The sequence below is a fragment of the Piliocolobus tephrosceles genome, chromosome 13, assembly GCF_002776525.5.
Source record: "Piliocolobus tephrosceles isolate RC106 chromosome 13, ASM277652v3, whole genome shotgun sequence".
NCBI lineage: Eukaryota > Metazoa > Chordata > Mammalia > Primates > Cercopithecidae > Piliocolobus > Piliocolobus tephrosceles.
The window spans coordinates 114,162,903-114,184,254 of NC_045446.1; the positions used below are offsets into that span (position 1 = coordinate 114,162,903).

At 37.9% G+C, this 21,352-nt stretch overlaps 1 protein-coding gene across 2 annotated transcripts in view; it reads left to right on the top strand.

The window, feature by feature from the left end:
- The window catches only part of CCDC15 (coiled-coil domain containing 15), a 93,614-nt gene continuing 72,262 nt past the window's right edge, over positions 1-21,352 (top strand). For both annotated transcript variants that reach the window (XM_023208548.1, XM_023208549.1), the window contains exons 1-4: positions 1-248; positions 622-807; positions 5,021-5,170; positions 5,713-5,901. In XM_023208548.1, the coding sequence (XP_023064316.1) occupies positions 631-807; positions 5,021-5,170; positions 5,713-5,901 (516 nt within the window). In that variant the 5' untranslated portion in view covers positions 1-248; positions 622-630. The remainder of the gene's footprint in view (positions 249-621; positions 808-5,020; positions 5,171-5,712; positions 5,902-21,352) is intronic.

A 21,352-nucleotide genomic window follows, 5' to 3' on the forward strand; every position in this document is an offset into this window, starting at 1 on the left:
AAGGCTACGGGGGGCGGGACGAAGCAATCCGCCCGAAAGTGGCGGTTTACTTGAGGCGGTTGCCTTAGTACAGCGAGTAGACTGAGTCTGTGGCGAATTGCGGGCCGATTCCCGGCCAGTGGCATCTCAGCCGGAGTGGACCTCGGGGTCTCAGAAGCAGACTTGTATCTGGCCCGAGGCTCCCAGCCGTTCAGCGCGTCTTCCCATAACCGGATACCGATTATTGGGACTCTCGGCTGCAGACACAGGTCCCCACCCCTCCCTCTTTCCCCGGTGTGCTGCTGTCATTCCTCCCTTCCCGCCTCACTGCGCCCACAGCGGGGCACAGTCATCGTTCTGTCATTCCCATCCTTTCTCTTCCCTCTCATCGCCATTTCTTCTAGAAGGCAACTTAAAAACCTTTCCTTGCCTCTTTATGCCTATTTCTCTTCCCTTCTTTTCTTCGTTTTTCTCTAGAATACTTGTGTTTCCACTCCGTGCCAGGCTTCTGCCTCCAGGGCTTCTCTTCTTTTCACGGGCCTGTGGCTCATGTGTTAGGAGGTTTTAATGCAGTCATTTGAAGATTTTAAGCTTTTAATGCAGTCGTTTGAAGATTTTAAGCTTTTTCTTTCTCCTAACCAGGAGTCACAGATGCTGGGAAGTATGGCCCCAAAGAAACCTCGAAATACCACAAGGTTGCCCCTGGCTTTAAACCCCCTGAAGAGCAAGGACGTGTTGGCAGTGCTGGCTGAGAGGAACCAGGCTATAGTACCAGTTGGGGCATGGGTGGAACCTGCCTCACCAGGTAGTTCGGAAATCCCAGCATATGTGAGTGTCAGTTTGATCCAAATATGGTGGGGTTCCCCACCACCCTTTTTATTAGCCTTCTCTAATCCTGGGTACTTAAAGATGAACAGTCCGAGGATGCTGTTTCTATTCTGCCATACATAGTTTATGTTCTTGCATCAGGATTATAGAACAAACAAGTATTTGCCAAAACTTGACTGCAGCTTTAGTTGGCATAATCAAATGCTTATTACTCACCTACTATAATATATAGAACATAATCTACGTGGAACAGGTTATATAGATATATATCTGTGTATCAGTTTACGTCAGACTCTTGATTGCTTGCTATGCCCAAGACATAGGCACTATCTACATCTTCCAGACACTGCAACTTAGTATGGATGATCGTTGGCATACTTTAAGTAACATTAATTGGTTGCTTAAGGTTTATGATAAATTTTATAATGAGGATTCAGGCAATTGGAGTAATAGAATAAAGGAGAAAGAGATGAACTTTGGTAATCTGAGAAAGTCTGACTAGAAATTCCACAGTTTCTGATAGTCTTTCACCAAACTGTGCCCCATAGCTATTTGTTCAAATTTAACTTGGCACTTACCACATTGTGTTATGGTAGATTGTTTATGTATCTTTTCCTGATGCAGTGTGAGCTCCTTGAGCATAGAGAACAAATCTCATTTATCATCACATTCCCACTTTTATCTTAAATACTGCCTAATATAGACACTCATGAAATATTTATGAAAGGCACAAAATGTTATCTGTATGTGAGACAAGGTGCTGAACATGGATGAAAAAAGGATAAGGTGTGTTCCCTCAGTGTACTTGATCTCAGAGGAGAAATGAGACATGTTTAAATGTTAAAGCAATGCAATATACTGTATTCATTCATTTTATTTGTTTGCACATATGTATGTATATTCATTGATTTATTCCTACCCTGCCTATTTCCAAAAAGGATTTTAAGAGTCTAGGTGGTATATCTGTATAAGTTCTAAGAATATCATGCTTAATCAAGAAGCTATGACATTGGGTTGATGTGACCCAGGAAAGTGTAATGAATAATTTGATCGGAGAAGGGAAGGGAATGATTCTCCTATTAAGGAGAGTGAGGAGAGTAAAAAGTAAGCAAGGTTGAGGATTCTAAGGGTAGATTAGATCGATTGGAGTGGAAAGTTTAGTAGGAGAATGGTCATTGACAGGATTATGGAAAATAGGGATGGTGGAGTACCATAGGAAATTTTGAAGAAGGGATTGACTTTTTAAAATGTTTACAGGTGAATGTCATGATCAACCAGTGTTTTGATTAGATTAATTGCTTCAAAGGTTTTGAAGGATAGGGAGTGATTGGATCCTGGGGATAAATTACAATATAATTATAACAATTTAAGCATGGAGTATAGCATCAAAACTTTGTTAGGGCTAAGAGATAGAGAAGAAAAACCTTGAAAAAGGGTGGTTGAAGTGCTTCAGCCACGAGTTTTAGGCTGCAGTGAGCTATGATCATGCTACTGCACTCTAGCCTGGGAAACAGAATGAGACTCCATCTCTGGGAAAAAAAAAAAAGTGGAATAAGAAGGGATGAATGCAAGAAACACCCCACAAGTCTCGGTAACATTTGGTATAAAGATATTTTGGTATTTAAGTTGCTGACACCCTTTTAATTGCTCAAGTTACATCTGTATAGTATCAGTAGTGTATCAAACTTTTTCTATGTTAAGAAGTACTGAATATCGTATTCACACACATTAACTCAAAATATTAAAGTCTTGGAACATGGATAAACATATCTCCCTTTCCTGATTTAAAAATTTCTGATCAATTCCAGCCAAAGGGAGTTTGATCAAGCATCTAATAGAACTCCTTATAGCTTTAGCATGTCTAGTCTGGGTATCCACCCTTATTAACGGATATAGTTCTCTCAGCTCAAAATAAATGCTGAATAGTTACTTCTAAAGCTTGGCCCTTAGATCATGTCTGTTCTAAAGGGGAACTTCTACTCATTTTTCTCCCCAAAATTTCAGGAGGCCATCAGGATTCCTAAAAATGTCATAGCTTTAGACTACCTCCCCCCAATAATTATTAATAAATAAGCATCAAAAGACACTGCTGTTCTATCATCATATATGGGATTGCATTGTTTTATAATTTGTTCTGGTTAGCTTTTGCTGTGTAACCAGCCACCCCAGAACTTAGTGGTATAAAGCAAATAATACTATGTATCAGGAATTTGAGCAGGGTACAGTGGTAATGGCTTGTCTCTGCTCCATAGTGTCTAGGGCCTTAGCTGGGGCTCAAATAACTGGACATGTCTGAGTCACCTTGACTATTTTCTGGGTATTGGTTGGAGCTAGAAAATAATCAAGCTGTCCCAGTCATGTGGCATCTGCTGGGCTGTAATGTCCAAGATGGCTTTCTTATTCATATAGCTGACACTTGGGCTAGGATAACTAGAATGTCTGGGTGCTGGCTAGATACAGTTCTCTTTTCGCATGGGCTTCTCTATTTGACTAACTTGGGCTTCCTCACAGCATGGTAATCTCAGAGTAGTATGAATTTTTATATGGTGCTGACTTCCTTCAGAATGAGCACTCTAAGAACCCAGGTGGAAGTTTCTTTATGACCTGACTAGTAATCTTGTGGAGTAAAAGAGGAGCACAGAAAATGGTGGTAAAAGAAAGAGGCTGAATGGCTTAAACTTGTCTGGGACTTGAGTTAAGCTGAGTCAGTTGTTCAGGCTTCATTATGTATATATGTCTCCACTGGAATTATTCTACCTAATTGTTCTTTGACAGTTGTACACTCCACTAGAATAGTTTATGGGATAGACACCTTGGAAATTTTAACTTAAATTGAAATTTGAATGCATTTGATTTTGAGAATTTAATGACAGCCTGTAAAATGATCAGAGGCACCCTTCAGAGTTAGAAGTCAGAATCACTGAGTTAGAAGGAATAGGTAGGAGATATGATGATGATTTTATTTAATTTGAAAATTCCTAGTGAAAGAGAGACATAAGCAGTCTAGAGTAAAGCAGTGTAGAGAGGAACATAATTGTTGGAGTCAGAAACTGCTAGTTCTGCTACTAGTTAGCTATATTAAAATTACCTTATCCTCTTGAACCCCAGTTTCCTCATCTGTAACATAAGAGATAAGAATACCTACTACCAAAGGTGGTTTTGAGAATAGAGTGCTACAATGTAGTTAAAATACTTGTCACATAGTAGATCCATAATAATGATAAGTGCTGTTAATGATGATGACTATGATGATGATTATTCAAAGCACTTAGAGGAGATAAATGCAGATCAAGATCTCAAATGGGATAAAGTGTTCCAGATTATTTAGAACAAGCTTGTCCAACATGCAGCCATGGGCCACATGTGGCCCAGGATGGCTTTGAATGCGACCCAACGTAAATTAATAAATTTTCTTAAAACGCTATGCATTTTTTGTGTGATTTTTAAAGTTTATTTTTATGTTTTAGCTCATCAGCTACTGTTAGTGTTAATGTATTTTGTGTGACAGTTCTTCCAACATGGCCCAGGGAAGCCAAAAGATTGGACACCCCTGGTTTAGAATATGTTTTGGAATTCAGCAATTATATAAATATACATTGATTACCCTTAAGTCAAGGCTCTCTATGACATGCCGTAGGGGAAATAAAGGAGAATTGAATACATATCCTCTCCTCAAAGAGTTCATAACCTAGTAGGGAAGTCAAGAAGTACTATACTCAGTTAACATTGGTGAAATGAGAAGTGTTACAGCATAAGAGGGCTTAGAGGAAGAAAGTGTTGTGGAAGGTACTGGAGAGTGGATATTAAATCGTTGTGAAAACTGAGTAGGCCTTTACTAGGTGGAGATGAAAGGAAGGGCATGCTAGCTTAAAAATGGAGCATAATGCCAAATATGAAGACATTTTACAATATGACATACTTGGTGAGTGGTAAGTAACCTGGTGTGTCTTGACTATTTACTCCATTTTAGAAAATGTGTAACATATGATAGGTTTTATTTGGTTCATTAAGATTTAATGAGACATCGTTAGTTCCAGTTCAATAAAAAATTTAAGATTTGATTTGAGTACTCATACATTCCAATTTTTTTGTACAGAATGGAATTATTTTTTTTCAGAATTGTATCCTTATCCTGACTGTTCTGTGTTTAAAACAGCCCTAATGGACAAAACTGCTGACATTTAAGTTCATTTTCTATCTTTCGTCTTTAAAGACATCAGCATATTTGATTGAAGAAGAACTAAAGGAACAGCTAAGAAGAAAACAAGAAGCTTTGAAACATTTTCAGAAGCAAGTTAAATACCGAGTAAATCAACAAATTAGGTTGAGAAAAAAGCAACAGCTTCAGAAGTCTTATGAAAGAGTAAGTTCAAAAGTGAGCCTGAGTAAAGACTGAATGGAAAATATGTATGTTATGAGATAAGCTATTAGGCAGTAACAGAATTACTTTCCTTTGATTATATGCCTAACATAATCTGATTAACTAGTAGACTTTTTTTGTAGAGAAATAATGTTTTATTCCTGTGTTCTGACTCAATTTTTTGCTTTTACCAAGTAGTTATAAGCAATGTCAGAAGTTTGGGTTCAGACTTGAGTTTGAATTCTGGCTTTGCCACTTAATAGCTATTGACTTTCGGCTAATTACTTAACTTCACTGATTGTAGTTTCTTCATCCATAAAATAAAGATATGATACTTCTCTCATAGGACTGTGTGAGAGTTAGATGAGATAACTTAAATTATTAGCACATGGGAGGTGCCTGGTAAATGTTCATTCCTCTGCCAGCTAAAGCCTCTCCCCTGCCCCCCACCTCAATTTAAAATCTCTTGAACTGCTTTAGAGGCATTATTTGATTGCTCTGGATTGGGGTAGAATGTTACTATCCCCCTTTCTTCCTTTGTGTAGGCAGAAAAAGAAGGCTCTATAGCCATGCGGTCTTCAGCAGCACACTTAACTTCCAAAAGAACAAGTGTTTTTCCAAACAATTTGAATGTTGCTATTGGAAGTTCTAGGTTACCTCCTTCCCTGATGCCTGGGGATGGAATAGAGGATGAAGAGAATCAGAACGAATTATTCCAACAACAAGCCCAGGCTGTAAGTACCTGTTCATTTTATTTTATGTCTATGATATTTTCCCCATCCCCTAAACTATAAATATGACATCTCGGGTATGAGGTAGGGATTAAGCGTTGTCACACTCAGCTTCACTTTTTATAATCACCTCTTATTTTTTTTAGCTTTGTAAAGTGGGGAATAGTGGAATAATGCTTTTTAAAAATTTTAAATTTACATCTATTTGTGTTTGGTAAGACACTCTAAAATTATCTAAAGAAAGGTGCCAAAGTGTTAGAATTAAAAACTTATTAGAAAGCACTTTAGGTCAAGAACATGGATTTTCCAGTTATATTGAAATTACATTCTAAGTAAGCTACTATTAGTTTGTAGTATACAGAGAGAAATAATTCTTAGCTTTCTTGCAAAGAAATTCAGTACACATAGGTGGCATTTCATTTATTATTTCTTTTTGTCTCATTTTTCTTATTTTTTAATCTGATTATCACAGTAAATGAATCTATAGTTGTAGGTTAAAGAATAATATAGTAAATTCTTAACATATCCAGAGTTTTTGGAAAAATGTAATTTTTATTTAATGACTCATTTTATATACCTAATATTTAAAAATTAACCACTGTGAGTAGATTCATCCATTCAAATTGCTTGACTCTGTCCATTTAGCCCCCACCTTGGTATACCTGAGCTTTTGTCCAGTTGATACAGTCTTCACCTCTGCTTCAGTAATTGTTCTTCATCTTATTTAAAATGTATTCCTAGAAATAATGAGAGGAAGAGAGAAAATATGGAAAATTATGAGTATGTGAAAATAAAAGCTGTATTACTGCTTAACATACTTGGTCATAATTTAATTGTGCTATTAATATAAATAGGAAAAGCTTTAGAAGCACACATTATCATGTTGAAATACTGTTAACATTTTTTTCTTTGTCCACAACTATTTGACTCTTTCTTGTCATTGTTCAGTCTGTAATAATCATTTTTATTTGTTAGCAAATATTTATTGAGCCAGGCACTGCATAAAGTACAAGGAATAGAACATTGACTTAAGACAGACACAGTCCTTGCTTTCGTGGTGCTTGTAGCTATTAGTCCCACGGTTGTGATGATTTCACTTCACCTGTGTAATACATAAATAGAACTCATCAGTCAGCAGTATTTGCATATGCTGTTTGTTATGGATTGTAGCGATACTAAGGAAATGTGAAATAGGACCCTCCATGGGTTTATATTTTCAGGTAGAAATACAAAACTAATAGACCACTCATTATATTATATAATAATATAGAGAAATTTTCTGTGTTTTGCAATAAAGTTATGCTATGGGAGTTCAGAAAATTTTAAGAAAACAGTAGGGGAAGAATTCATGGGAGAGATAGAATTGAACTACACATTTTGAGTTGGTAAATTCAAGATAATTGTTTTTCTTAGAGATGGAGTCTCACTCTGTTGCCCAGGCTGGAGTGCAGTGGTGCAGTCCTGGCTTACTGCAACCTCCTCCTCCTAGGTTCAAGAGAATCTCCTGATTCTTCTGCCTCAGCCTCACGAGTAGCTGGAGTAGATGCCTGCCATGCCTGCCAACATGCCTGGCTAATTTTTGTATTTTTAGTAGAGATGGGGTTTCACTATGTTGGCCAGGCTGATCTCGAATTCCTGAGCTCAAGGGATCCGCCTGCCTTGGCCTGTCAAAGTGCTGGGATTACAGGCGTGAGCCACCGCACCTGGTCAAGATAATTTTTTCTTAAAAAACAAACAAATGAAAAGCCTAGAATCTGCAGTGAGCTTGGTGTATTTGGGAATAAGTGATGGAACCTTTCTAATTGATAGTTTATAATGGAGAATAACCAAAAATGGGGTTGGATAGGGAGGAAGAAATCAGGTTATGAAAAACCTCAGATGTCACAAGATTTTTAAAAGTTTTTATAACACCCCTGCACTTTTTTTTTTTTTTTTTTCTGGAAAGGATATGAACTACTGAAGAACGTTCAGTGACTTTGAGCCTGTAAACTTTGACCATATGACCCCATGACAATAGATGCTTTTTGATCTTACCACATCTGTTGCAGTTTTTATCCACTAGATGTCACCATAAAACTAGACAATGAGACAGTTCAGGCACGAACTCCCTTAGTTTATCTAGAACTGGTTGGGTAAATGGTACACATAATTCACTTTCTGAATGTTAGTACACTTCTCAGTTTTCTTGTGTTGGTGTTATAGAAACATGGGATCTTGGAGTTGGAAGAGTTTTAAAAATTCATCTGACATATTGAAATATTTATGCATGAAACTGTTTGATGTCCGGAATACACTTAAATGATAAAAGAATGAGGTAAAGAAGGGAGTTACGGATGAAACAAGATTGGCTAGGAGTTGATAATGCTAAAGTGAGGTATCCATATCTCTCTATGGTGGTTCATTATAGTGTTCTGATTACTTCTGTATATGTTTGAAGTTTTCCATAGGTTTGAATTTATTTACACTTTTATTAAATGTTAGAAAAGGATATCATCTGGTCCTATCTTTCTCTCTCCAAGGAATTCTGTTCTTTTTTTTTTTTTTACTTTAAGTTTTAGGGTACATGTGCACAACGTACATGTTTGTTACATATGTATACATGTGCCATGTTGGTGTGCTGGACCCATTAACTTCTCATTTACCTCAGGTATTTCTCCTAATGCTATCCCTCCCCCACTGCTCCACCCCATGACAGGCCCCAGTGTGTGATGTTCCCCGCCCTGTGTCCAAGTGTTCTCATTTTTCAATTCCCAACTATGAGTGAGAACATGTGGTGTTTGGTTTTCTGTCCTTGAGATGGTTCACTCAGAATATGGTTTCCAGCTTCATCCATGTCCCTACAAAGGACATGAACTTGTCCTTTTTTATGGCTGCGTAGTATTTCTTGGTGTATATGTGTCACATTTTCTTAATCTAGTCTATCATTGACAGACATTTGGGTTGGTTCCAAGTCTTTGCTATTGTGAATAGTGCCACAGTAATTGTACGTGTACATGTGTCTTTATAGTAGCATGATTTATAATACTTTGGGTATATACCCAGTAATGGGATCGCTGGGTCAAATGGTATTTCTAGTTCTAGATCCTTGAGGAATTGCCACACTGTCTTCCACAATGGTTGAACTAGTTTACACTCCCACCAACAGTGTAAAAGTGTTCCTATTTCTCCACATCCTCTCCAGCACCTGTTGTTTCCTGACTTTTTAATGATCGCCATTGTAACTGGTGTGAGATGGTATCTCATTGTGGTTTTGATTTACATTTCTCTGATGAGCAGTGATGATGAGTATTTTTTCATGTGTCGGCTGTATAAATGTCTTCTTTTGAGAAGTGTCTGTTCATATCCTTTGCCCACTTTTTGATGGGGTTGTTTGATTTTTTTTCTTGTGAATTTTTAAGTTATTTGTAGATTCTGGATGTTAGCCCTTTGTCAGATGGGTAGATTGCAAAAATTTTCTCCTATTCTGTAGGCTGCCTGTTCACTCTGATGGTAGTTTCTTTTGCTGTGCAGAACCCTTTAGTTTAATTAGATCCTATTTGTCTATTTTGGCTTTTGTTGCCATTGCTTTTAGTGTTTTAGTCATGAAGTCCTTGCCCATGCCTAAGTCCTGAATGGTATTGCTTAGGTTTTCTTCTAGGGTTTTTATGGTTTTAGGTCTAACATTTAAGTCTTTAGTCCATCTTGAATGAATTTTTGTATAAGGTGTAAGGAAGGGATCCAGTTTCAGCTTTCTACATATGGCTAGCCAGTTTTCCCAGCAGCATTTATTAAGTAGGGAATCCTTTCCCCATTTCTTGTTTTTGTCAGATTTGTCAAAGATCAGATGGTTGTAGATGTGTGCTGTTATTTCTGAGGCCTCTGTTCTGTTCCATTGATCTATATATCTGTTTTGGTACCAGTACCATGCTGTTTTTGTTACTGTAACCTTGTAGTATAGTTTGAAGTCAGGTAGCATGATGCCTCCAGCTTTGTTCTTTTGACTTAGGATTGTCTTGGCAATACGGGCTCTTTTTTGGTTCCATATGAACTTTAAAGTAGTTTTTTCCAATTCTGTGAAGAAAGTCATTGGTAGCTTGATGGGAGTGGCATTGAATCTATAAATTACCTTGGGCAGTATGGCCATTTTCACGATATTGATTCTTCCTATCCATGAGCATGGAATGTTCTTCCATTTGTTTGTGTCCTCTTTTATTTTGTTGAGCAGTGGTTTGTAGTTCTCCTTAAAGAGGTCCTTCACATACCTTGTAAGTTGGATTCTTAGGTATTTTCTTCTCTTTGAAGCAATTGTGAATGGGAGTTCACTCATGGTTTGGCTGTGTGTTTGTCTGTTATTGGTGTATAGGAATGCTTGTGATTTTTGCACATTGATTTTGTATCCTGAGACTTTGCTGAAGTTTCTTATCAGCTTAAGGAGATTTTGGGCTGAGATGATGGGGTTCTAAATATGCAATCATGTCATCTGCAAACAGGGACAATTTGACTTCCTCTTTTCCTAATTGAATACCCTTTATTTCTTTCTCTCGTCTGATTGCCCTGGCCTGAACTCCCAACACTATGTTAAATAGGAGCAGTGAGAGAGGGCATTCCTGTCTTGTGCCAGTTTTCAAAGGGAATACTTCCAGGTTTTGCCCATTTAGTATGATATTGGCTGTGGGTTTGTCATAAATAGCTCTTATTATTTTGGGATACATTCCATCAATATTAAGTTTATTGAGATTTTTTAGCAGGAAGGTCTGTTGAATTTTGTTGAAGGCCTTTTCTGCATCTATTGAGATAATCATGTGGTTTTTATTGTTGGTTCTGTTTATGAGATGGATTACTTTTATTGATTTGCATATGTTGAACCAGCCTTGCATCCCAGGGATGAAGCCAACTTGATCTTGGTGGATAAGCTTTTTGATGTGCTGCTGGTTTCTGTTTGCCAGTATTTTATTGAGGATTCTCGCATCAATGTTCATCAGGGATATTGGTCTAAAATTCTCTTTTTTTGTTATGTCTCTGCCAGGCTTTGGTATCAGGATGATGTTGGTCTCATAAAATGTGTTAAGGAGAATTCCCTCTTTTTCTATTGATTGGAATAGTTTCAGAAGGAATGGTACCAACTCCTCTTTGTACCTCTGGTAGAATTCGGCTGTGAATCCATCTGGTCCTGGACTTTTTTTGGTTGGTAGGCTATTAATTATTGCCTCAATTTCAGAACCTGTTATTGGTCTATTCAGGGATTCAACTTCTTCCTGGTTTAGTCTTGGGAGAGTCTAAATTTGGCCAGGAATTTATCCATTTCTTCTAGATTTTCTAGTTTATTTGCGTAGAGGTGTTTATAGTATTCTCTGACGGTAGTTGGTATTTCTGTGGGATCGGTGGTGGTATCCCCTGTATCATTTTTTATTGCGTCTATTTGATTGTTCTCCCTTTTCTTTATTAGTCTGGCTAGTGGTCTATCAATTTTGTTGATCTTTTCACAAAACCAGCTCCTGGATTCATTGATTCTTTGAAGGGTTTTTTGTGTCTCTATCTCCTTCAATTCTACTCTGATCTTAGTTATTTCTTGCCTTCTCCTAGCTTTTGAATTTGTTTGCTCTTGCTTCTCTGGTTCTTTTAATTGTGATGTTAGGGTATAGATTTTAGATCTTTCCAGCTTTCTCTTGTGGGCCTTTAGTGTTACAAATTTCCCTCTACACACTGCTTTTAATGTGTCCCAGAGATTCTGGTACTTTGTGTCTTCGTTCTCATTGGTTTCAAAGAACATCTTTATTTCTGCCTTCATCGTTATTTACCCAGTAGTCATTCAGGAGCAGAATTGTTCAGTTTCCATGTAGTTGTGCAGTTTTGAGTGAGTTTCTTAATCCTGAGTTCTAAATTGATTGCACTGTGGTCAGAGAGAGTTTGTTGTGATTTCTGTTCTTTTACATTTGCTGAGGAGTGCTTTACTTCCAACTATGTAGCCAATTTTGGAGTAAGTATGATGTGGTGCTGAGAAGAATGTATATTCTGTTGATTTGGGATGGAGAGTTCTGTAGATGTCTATTAGGTCCGCTTGGTGCAGAGCTGAGTTCAAGTCCTGGATATCCTTGTTAACCTTCTGTCACATCGATCTGTCTAATATTGACAGTGGGGTGTTAAAGTCTCCCACTAGTATTGTGTGGGAGTCTAAGTCTCTTTGTAGGTCTCTAAGGACTTGCTTTATGAATTTGGGTGCTCCTGTATTGGGTGCATATATATTTAGGATAGTTAGCTCTTCTCGTTGAATTGATCCCTTTACCATTATGTAATGGCCTTGCCTCTTTTGATCTTTGTTGGTTTAAAGTTCTATTTTATCAGAGCCTAGGATTGCAACTCCTGCTTTTTTTTGTTTTCCATTTGCTTGGTAGAACTTCCTCCATCCCTTTATTTTGAGCCTATGTGTGTCTCTGCACGTGAGATGGGTCTCCTGAATACATCACACTTAACTCTTTTTTTCAGTTTGCCAGTCTGTGTCTTTTAATTGGGACATTTAGCCCATTTACATTTAAGGTTAATATTGTTATATGTGAATTTGATCTTGTCATTATGATGTTAGCTGGTTGTTTTGCCCGTTAGTTGATGCAGTTTCTTTCTAGCATTGATGGTCTTTACAATTTGGCATGTTTTTGCAGTGGTTGGTACTGGTCGTTCCTTGCCATGTTTAGTGCTTCCTTCAGGAGCTCTTGTAAGGCAGGCCTGGTGGTGACACAATCTCTTAGTATTTGCTTGTCTGTAAAGGATTTTATTTCTCCTTCACTTATGAAGCTTAGTTTGGCTGGATAGGAAATTCTGGGTTGAAAATTCTTTTCTATGAGAATGTTGAATATTGGTCCCCACTCTCTTCTGGCTTGTAGAGTTTCTGCCAAGAGATCTGTTGTTAGTCTGATGGGCTTCCCTTTGTGGGTAATCTGACCTTTCCCTCTGGCTGCCCTTAACATTTTTTCCTTCATTTCAGCCTTGGTGAATCTGACAATTACGTGTCTTGGGGTTGCTCTTCTTGAGGAGTATCTTTGTGGTGTTCTCTGTGTTTCTTGAATTGGAATGTTGGCCTGCCTTGCTACATTGGGAAGGTTCTCCAGGATGATATCCTGAAGAGTATTTTCCAACTTGGTTCCATTCTTCCAGTCACTTTCAGGTACACCAGTCAAACATAGATTTGGTATTTTCATGTAGTCCCATATTTCTTGAAGGCTTTGTTTGTTTCTTTTTACTCTTTTTTCTCTAAACTTCTCTTCTCACTTCATTTCATTAATTTCACCTTCAATCATGGATACCCTTTCTTCCACTTGATTGAATCGGCTACTGAAGCTTGTGGATGTGTCACGTAGTTCTCATGCCATGGTTTTCAGCTCCATCAGGTCATTTAAGACAACCTTAAATGGACACTGTCCATTCTAGTTAGCCATTCGTCTAATCTTTTTTCCAGGTTTTTAGCTTCCTTGCGATGGGTTCGAACATCATCCTTTAGCTCATAGAAGTTCGTTATTACTGACCTTCTGAAGCCTACTTCTGTCAGCTCGTCAAAGTCTGTCTCCGTCCAGCTTTGTTCTGTTGCTGGTGATGAGCTGCAATCCTTTGGAGGAGATGAGTCGCTCTGGTTTTTAGAATTTTCAGCTTTTCTCCTCTGGTTTCTCCCCATCTTTGTGATTTTATCTACCTTTGGTCTTTGATGATGGTGACCTACAGATGGGGTTTTGGTGTGGATGTCCTTTTTTTTGATGTTGATGCTATTCCTTTCTGTTTGTTAGTTTTCCTTCTAACAGTCAGGTTCCTCAGCTGCAGGTATGTTGGAGTTTGCTGGAGGTCCACTCCAGACCCTGTTTGCCTGGGTGTCACCAGCGGAGGCTGCAGAACAGCAAATATTGCAGAACAGCAAATATTGCTGCCTGATCCTTCCTCTGGAAGCTTCGTCTTAGAGGGGCACCTGGCTGTATGAGGTGTCAGTCGGCCCCTACTGAGAGGTGTCTTCCAGTTAGGCTACACGGGGGTCAGGGACCCACTTGAGGAGGCAGTCTTTCCATTCTCAGAGCTCAAACTCTGTGCTGGGAGAACCACTGCTCTCTTCAGAGCTGTGAGACAGGGACGTTTAAGTCTGCAGAAGTTTCTGCTGCCTTTTGTTCTGCTATGCTCTGACCCCAGAGGTGGAGTCTACAGAGGCAGGCAGGCAGGCCTCCTTGAGCTGCAGTGGGTTCCACACAGTTTGAGCTTCCTGGACACTTTGTTTAACTACTCAAGCCTCAGCAATGGTGGATGCCCCTCCTCCAGCCAGGCTGCCGCCTCACTGTTCATATCTGGGACTGCTGTGCTAGCAGTGAGCAAGGCTCCATGGGCGTGGGACCCACCGAGCCAGGCACGGGGTATAATCTCCTGGTGTGCCGTTTGCTAAGACCGTTGGAAAAGCTCAGTATTAGGAAGGGAGTGTCCCGATTTTCCAGGTACTCTCTGTCATGGCTTCCCTTGGCTAGGAAAAGGAAATCCCCCGACCCCTTGCGCTTCCCGCCTCACCCTGCTTCAGCTCACCCTCTGTGGACTGCACCCACTGTCTAGCCAGTCCCAGTGAGATGAACCAGGTACCTCGGTTGGAAATGCAGAAATCACCCGTCTTCTGCATGGATCACGCTGGGAGCTGCTAGACCAGAGCTGTTTCTATTCGGCCATCTTGGAACGGACCCCCCACAGTTCTTTTTATATTATCTCTATATATGGGCATCTAATTCCTGCCACAACACCTCCACTATTGGATAACTCACTACTTTTTCAGACTGGTCCTTTTATTTTTAGAAGACTTGAAATTATTACAACTATTTTTTTCAACATGTTGAGTCAAAAATCTTCTTGCCTATAACTTTTATCTATTGGTCTTAATTTTGCCCTCTCAGGTAATAAAAAATAAAATACCATCTGAGAGCACTTCAAGTATTTGATTATAGTTATCATTTTTCTTTTTTGGGTTTCTATATTCCTAATGCCTTGTTGATTTCTTCTGAATACTATTTTGTTTTTCAATATTCTTCTGAAATAGGACCTCAAAAACAACACAATACAGTATTTCAAATATGATTTGGCCACTGTTGCTCTTAATCCATACCCCCACCTCACCCTCTACTTGATAGTACTTGGTATTACCTACTTGTTGAAAGGTCAATTAAGATTAGTTACCTAAAGTTAGGAGCTAAAATTGTAGACTGGAAGAAATTTCAAGTGCTCTTATAAAATAGAACCAATATTTTCTTTTCGTTAGGACTGATATTTATCTTTAGGGATTGAGTTTCTGTGATGTCCCTTGACAGCTGCATTTTGGTGAGGAATTAAAGAACAACTGATCATTGTTTTAGTCTTACTGTATAACAACTTTTTATTGATCTGTCCCTATTCGGTTTGCTACTGTTTTCTGACATGGTTTATTCCAGCTTTTTGTTTCTCACTGAATCTTTTACTATCTTATTTCTATTTTTATTCTCTCTTTACAGTGCTAGTTTTCCAGTGTTTTAAAACCATGGAAATAATTACTTTTTGTAGTAATGCTTTAAGTAATATGAAATAGCCTGCTAAATTCTTGCAATCTACCATTGAAAAAACCAGTATTTTAGTCAGGCAGTTTTGGCTGCAAGAACTCAGGCTAACCCAAACAAGGGGAAAGTTTATTTTAAGAATACACGTGGGTTAATAAGGGAAGAATCAGAATCTTACACAAATCCAAACTCCCTTCAGGAATGCAACTGGAGAGTTTTTCTGGATGTGAGGTAGCTCCAGTAACCTCAAGAGCATGAAATCTTTGATCTTCACAGTCATATTTAATCAGTAGCTTGATTGATTCAGTTCTTGTCATAGGGTGAACAACTTCCCCTATTAGTGTAAGATTGAGGGGTTTCCAGCACATGGTACTTTCAGTGCTAAAACTGAGACAGTTCTAGGTAAACTAGTATAGTTGGTCCCCTTGTTTCTACATGTATGCTTCCCTCTTATTTTCTCATTTTTCTACCACTAACTGGTATTGTCATCTCTTCATCATAGCTTCATAACTTTGGTATCCTTGAGGACCTGTTAGCCTCTTTTTTCCAATTTAGGACCTTTTATGTTCAGGTCCTCTCTCTAACTTTTCTCTGGATATTTCCTAGTTTATTATCTGAGGTAAGGAATATTTATTGGCCCAGCTTGCCTTTTTGCATTAGGTCTACATTACTGGCCATCTTATAGATTGATAGCAATTGTGACAAAAGAAAGATAATGCAACTTGCTACATTGCATCGGGATTCATGGGTTATAAAAAGTGGCTCATGTGAGTTCAACTTTTTACCAGAAAATACTATACATTAAAAGTTGTATAGTATTTTCTGGTCACTGAAAAGTCTAACACATTTAAAAATCAGTATGATATCATTTGCAAATAAACTACATTGTACTTGAATAAAATTCAACTTTGATTAGATTTTTATGGCATTAAGAATACACTTTAAATTGGTTTTGGTCTTCCATGACAATGAAGTAGGTGAAATTCTATAAATATTAGATCTCATCTATACTCTTGTCCCATGACCTACATAGTATTACTAATTGTCTCATTTATACAGTTACATATAAATTCTGTCTTATCCTTGATTGGCTAAAAAATTGCACAAACTAGTTAAAAAGAACTGAAGAATATATGAACAGTGTCATAGTTAGATATCCATATTTCTCAAATTTTATCCTTCATATTTGCTTGATGTTTTAAATTTTACTATCTAATCATTGTTTGCTTTAGATTTTAAGATTTAAATCTCAAAATTTATATAGTATAATTTTTGTTTTGTTACAAAGAAGTGCTTTTGCTCATTGTTAAAGTTACGTTTCTGTGTGCAAAATAGACATTTTTTTTTGGTGTGCAGAAGGCATTGCATCAAGGCCTGTTTTTATTTGATATACTACTACACAACCCTTGCTCCAGTCAGCTAAGGCTAGGGAGGAAGTTGCCTAAGGCTGCACCTTTAATAGGACTTGTGGGCCTGGCAGTATTCCTTAGAAGGTACTGTGATTTGGTTGTCTGGTATATCTGGGATATAGTCTCTAGGGGTCAGTGCAAGTGAAGTTTTGTTGTCATTGGTTTGTTAGGAGAACTAACAAACAGAAAGGAGTAGCATCAACATCAACAAAAAGTACATCCACACCAAAACCCCATCTGTAGGTCACCATCATCAAAGACCAAAGGTAGATAAAACCACAAAGATGGGGAGAAACCAGAGGAGAAAAGCTGAAAATTCTGAAAACCAGAGCGCCGCTTCTCCTCCAAAGGATCGCAGCTCCTCGCCAGCAACAGAACAAAGCTGGATGGAGAATGACTTTGATGAGTTGACAGAAGTAGGCTTCAGAAGGTCGGTAATAACAAACTTCTCTGAGCTAAAATGTAGGCTCATGTTCTCTAGGATATTCCTGAGGTCTGATATATGTACATATGTATTTATATATGCAATATGAGAACCAAAAATGCATTTATATGTTTATGTTGTTCATGGAGAGGAAGCTTTTTGAGAGATATTGTCTGGGATTTTTTTTCTCATTTTTTACAATGAGTTTTATTAAAAGTATATATGTACATAGTTTGAACAAGTAAACAGTTGTGTGCATTGTTATTAAAAAAGATAAGTACTTTGCCCATTTCCTCATTTCTTTTTTCTTTTCTTTTTTTTTAATTATACTTTAAGATCTAGGGTACATGTGTACAACATGCAGGTTTGTTACATATGTGTACATGTGCCATGTTGGTGTGCTGCACCCATCAACTCGTCAGCACCCATTAACTCGTCATTTACATCAGGTATAACTCCCAATGCCATCCCTCTCCCCTCCCCCCTCCCCACAATAGGCCCTGGTGTGTGATGTTCCCCTTCCCATGTCCAAATGATCTCATTGTTCAATTCCCACCTATGAGTGAGAACATGCAGTGTTTGGTTTTCTGTTCTTGCAATAGTATGCTGAGAATGATGGTTTCCAGCTGCATCCATGTCCCTACAAAGGACACGAACTCATCCTTTTTTATGGCTGCATAGTATTCCATGGTGTATATGTGCCACATTTTCTTAATCCAGTCTGTCACTGATGGACATTTGGGTTGATTCCAAGTCTTTGCTATTGTGAATAGTGCCGCAATAAACATACGTGTGCATGTGTCTTTATAGCAGCATGATTTATAATCCTTTGGGTATATACCCAGTAATGGAATGGCTGGGTCCTATGGTATTTCTAGTTCTAGATACTTGAGGAATCACCATACTGTTTTCCACAATGGTTGAACTAGTTTACAATCCCACCAACAGTGTAAAAGTGTTCCTATTTCTCCACATCCTCTCTAGCACCTGTTGTTTCCTGACTTTTTAATGATTGCCATCCTAACTGGTGTGAGATGGTATCTCATTGTGGTTTTGATTTGCATTTCTCTGATGTCCAGTGATGATGAGCATTTTTTCATGTGTCTGTTGGCTATGTGAATGTCTTCGTTTGAGAAATGTCTGTTCGTATCCTTTGCCCACTTTTTGATGGGGTTGTTTTTTCTTGTAAATTTGTTTGAGTTCTTTGTAGGTTCTGGATATTAGCCCTTTGTCAGATGAGTAGATTGCAAAAATTTTCTCCCATTCTGTAGGTTGCCTGTTCACTCTGATGGTAGTTTCTTTTGCTGTGCAGAAGCTCTTTAGTTTAATTAGATCCCATTTGTCAATTTTGGCTTTTGTTGCCGTTGCTTTTGGTGTTTTAGACATGAAGTCCTTGCCCATACCTATGTCCTGAATGGAATTACCTAGGTTTTCTTCTAGGGTTTTTATGGTATTAGGTCTAACATTTAAGTCTCTAATCCATCTTGAATTAATTTTTGTATAAGGAGTAAGGAAAGGATCCAGTTTCAGCTTTCTACTAATGGCTAGCCAATTTTCCCAGCACCATTTATTAAATATGGAATCCTTTCCCCATTTCTTGTTTTTGTCAGGTTTGTCAAAGATCAGATGGCTGTACATGTGTGGCATTATTTTGAGGGCTCTGTTCTGTTCCATTGATCTATATCTCTGTTTTGGTCCCAGTACCATGCTGTTTTGGTTACTGTAGCCTTGTAGTATAGTTTGAAGTCATGTAGCGTGATGCCTCCAGCTTTGTTCTTTTGGCTTAGGATTGTCTTGGCAATGTGGGCTCTTTTTGGGTTCCATATGAACTTTAAAGTAGTTTTTTCCAATTCTGTGAAGAAAGTCATTGGTAGCTTGATGGGGGTGGCATTGAATCTGTAAATTACCTTGGGCAGTATGGCCCATTTCCTCATTTCTTCTTCCTCAAAAGCAACTATTTGAATTCTTTTATATTTTGGTGTTAATACTCATATTTCTAAGTAACATGCTAGTAGTATTCCTTCTTAATTAAAACAAAATTAAACATTTCTATTGATTTCCCACTAGGAAGGATGAGGATTTATTCCTCTTTCTATCTGCTGCCACCACTACACATGCACTCTTTCCACCCTTGTCCTCTCTTTGTAGTTATATTATAATTTTGCTGAGATCTATGTTAAGCATTTATGTTGTTATGACTATATAAACATTAATCACAACTGATCCATAAGTAAACTATGATTACTTTTCCTTCTATGTATGGCTTTTTGTTTTATCTGGAGTTATATTGATTTTTCATTTGCTAGATATTCTGTTTATCTAATTATGAGTAATTCATCTCCATCAGGGAATCTAAGCCTTAGTCAGAGATTTAATGGTAGTCTTTGTTAATAACAGTAACAACTACAAAAGAATCAATAGTGTGCCTAAGGTTCTAGATAGAAAAGACTTTTGGTCAAATTTTGTTTTGAATGTTGACATACATATAACACATGCACATATGCATATGTACATTTCAACATATATATGTAAGTATACATACCAATGTGTATATGTATACCACATTCACACAGTTACACATATATGTAATGACCACCCTCATCTTGAAGAGAAATGTGCTTATCTACTTGTTCATTTTAATTATTACATAATTTAATTTATAATATCCCTCTGGGTTCTATGTTTTTGCTAAATTGCTTGTTAACATTAACTTTAGTGTTTGTATTAGTTTCTGGTGACTGCTGCACATTAGTTCAAAGTTAATGACTTAAAAAATTACAGAAATTTATTATCTCTCAGTTCTGGAGGCCAGAAGTCCAGAATCAGCTTCACTAAACCAAAATGAAGGTGTCGTCAGGGCTGTGCTCCATCCTCAGGTTCTAGGGGAAAGTTTGTTTTTTGACAATTCCAGCTTTTGGTGTCTGCTGGCATTCCTTTTCTTGTGGCTGCATCACATAAATCTCTGCATGGCATTTTCACCTCACCTTCTCTTCTGTATGTTGAATCTCCCTCTACTTCTCTCGTTAGGACCCATATGGATAATCCAGGGTTATCTTCTCAACGTCCTTAAGATCTCAAGATCCTTAACTTAATCACATTTGCAAAGGCCATTTTTTTTTTATAAAGTAATATTTACAGGTTCTAGGGATTAACACTTGGTATCTTTGGGTGGCCATTATTCACCCTATGACAGTCCTCAAAGCATGTCATGGAAAAAGCCTTTCCAAGATTGAGGCTTGGTGAAGGGTTATGGTAACTGTAGAGAAACGGAAGAAAAATAATGTATATTCTAGCTGCTGAACCAGTTGAAATATCCTGCTTAAGGGCCTATAATCAATGTGACTCTAATAGAGGTTTGGATTTGATGGGAAATGAAAATTCCAAACCCCTATTTCAAATTTATTAAAATGGGGATTTTTTAATCCTTGGTCACATGGTGCAGGGCAATAGCACCTACCTTAAGTGGCAATTAATAAAACAGGCATAGTCATGGGACTATTTTTTTTGATAATTTCAGCTACACATATCTCTTTTTGCATTGTGAACAACTCTATCTTGATTCCCTTTGGCCACCCAGACCAAATCTACAAGCCTTCCTCTTGGCAAAACAGAGTAGTATATTTCAAGCTGATTTCTCTGGGTAGAGGTATAGACCTCTAGAAACAAGTATAAATAGAGGTGATGTGCTGTAAAAACTCTGGGCTAGTAGAGTGTTTTCATCCTTAGGTAATTATTAGCAAAAGCCATAAAGTTTATTTTATTTTATTTTTTAGACAGAGTCTTGCTGTGTCATCCAGGTTAGAGTGTAATGGTGCAATCTCGGCTCACTTCTGCCTTGATCTCCAGGCTCGAGCAATCCTTCCACCTCTCACACCTCAGCCTCTTGAGTTACAGACTACAGATGTGTGCCACCATGGCAAATTTTTTTGGTATTTCCTGTGGAGAAGTCATAGTCATCATTTCTCTTCAAGGGAGAATTGATATTATTAAACTTTCAGTGAATGGGTTAGTAGTGGTCTTGGCTTTGCCATAATTTTACTGACTAGTACAAGATATACTTTTCCTCCACGTGATACAGTGCTTATCTTTATTTTTTTATTTGTATT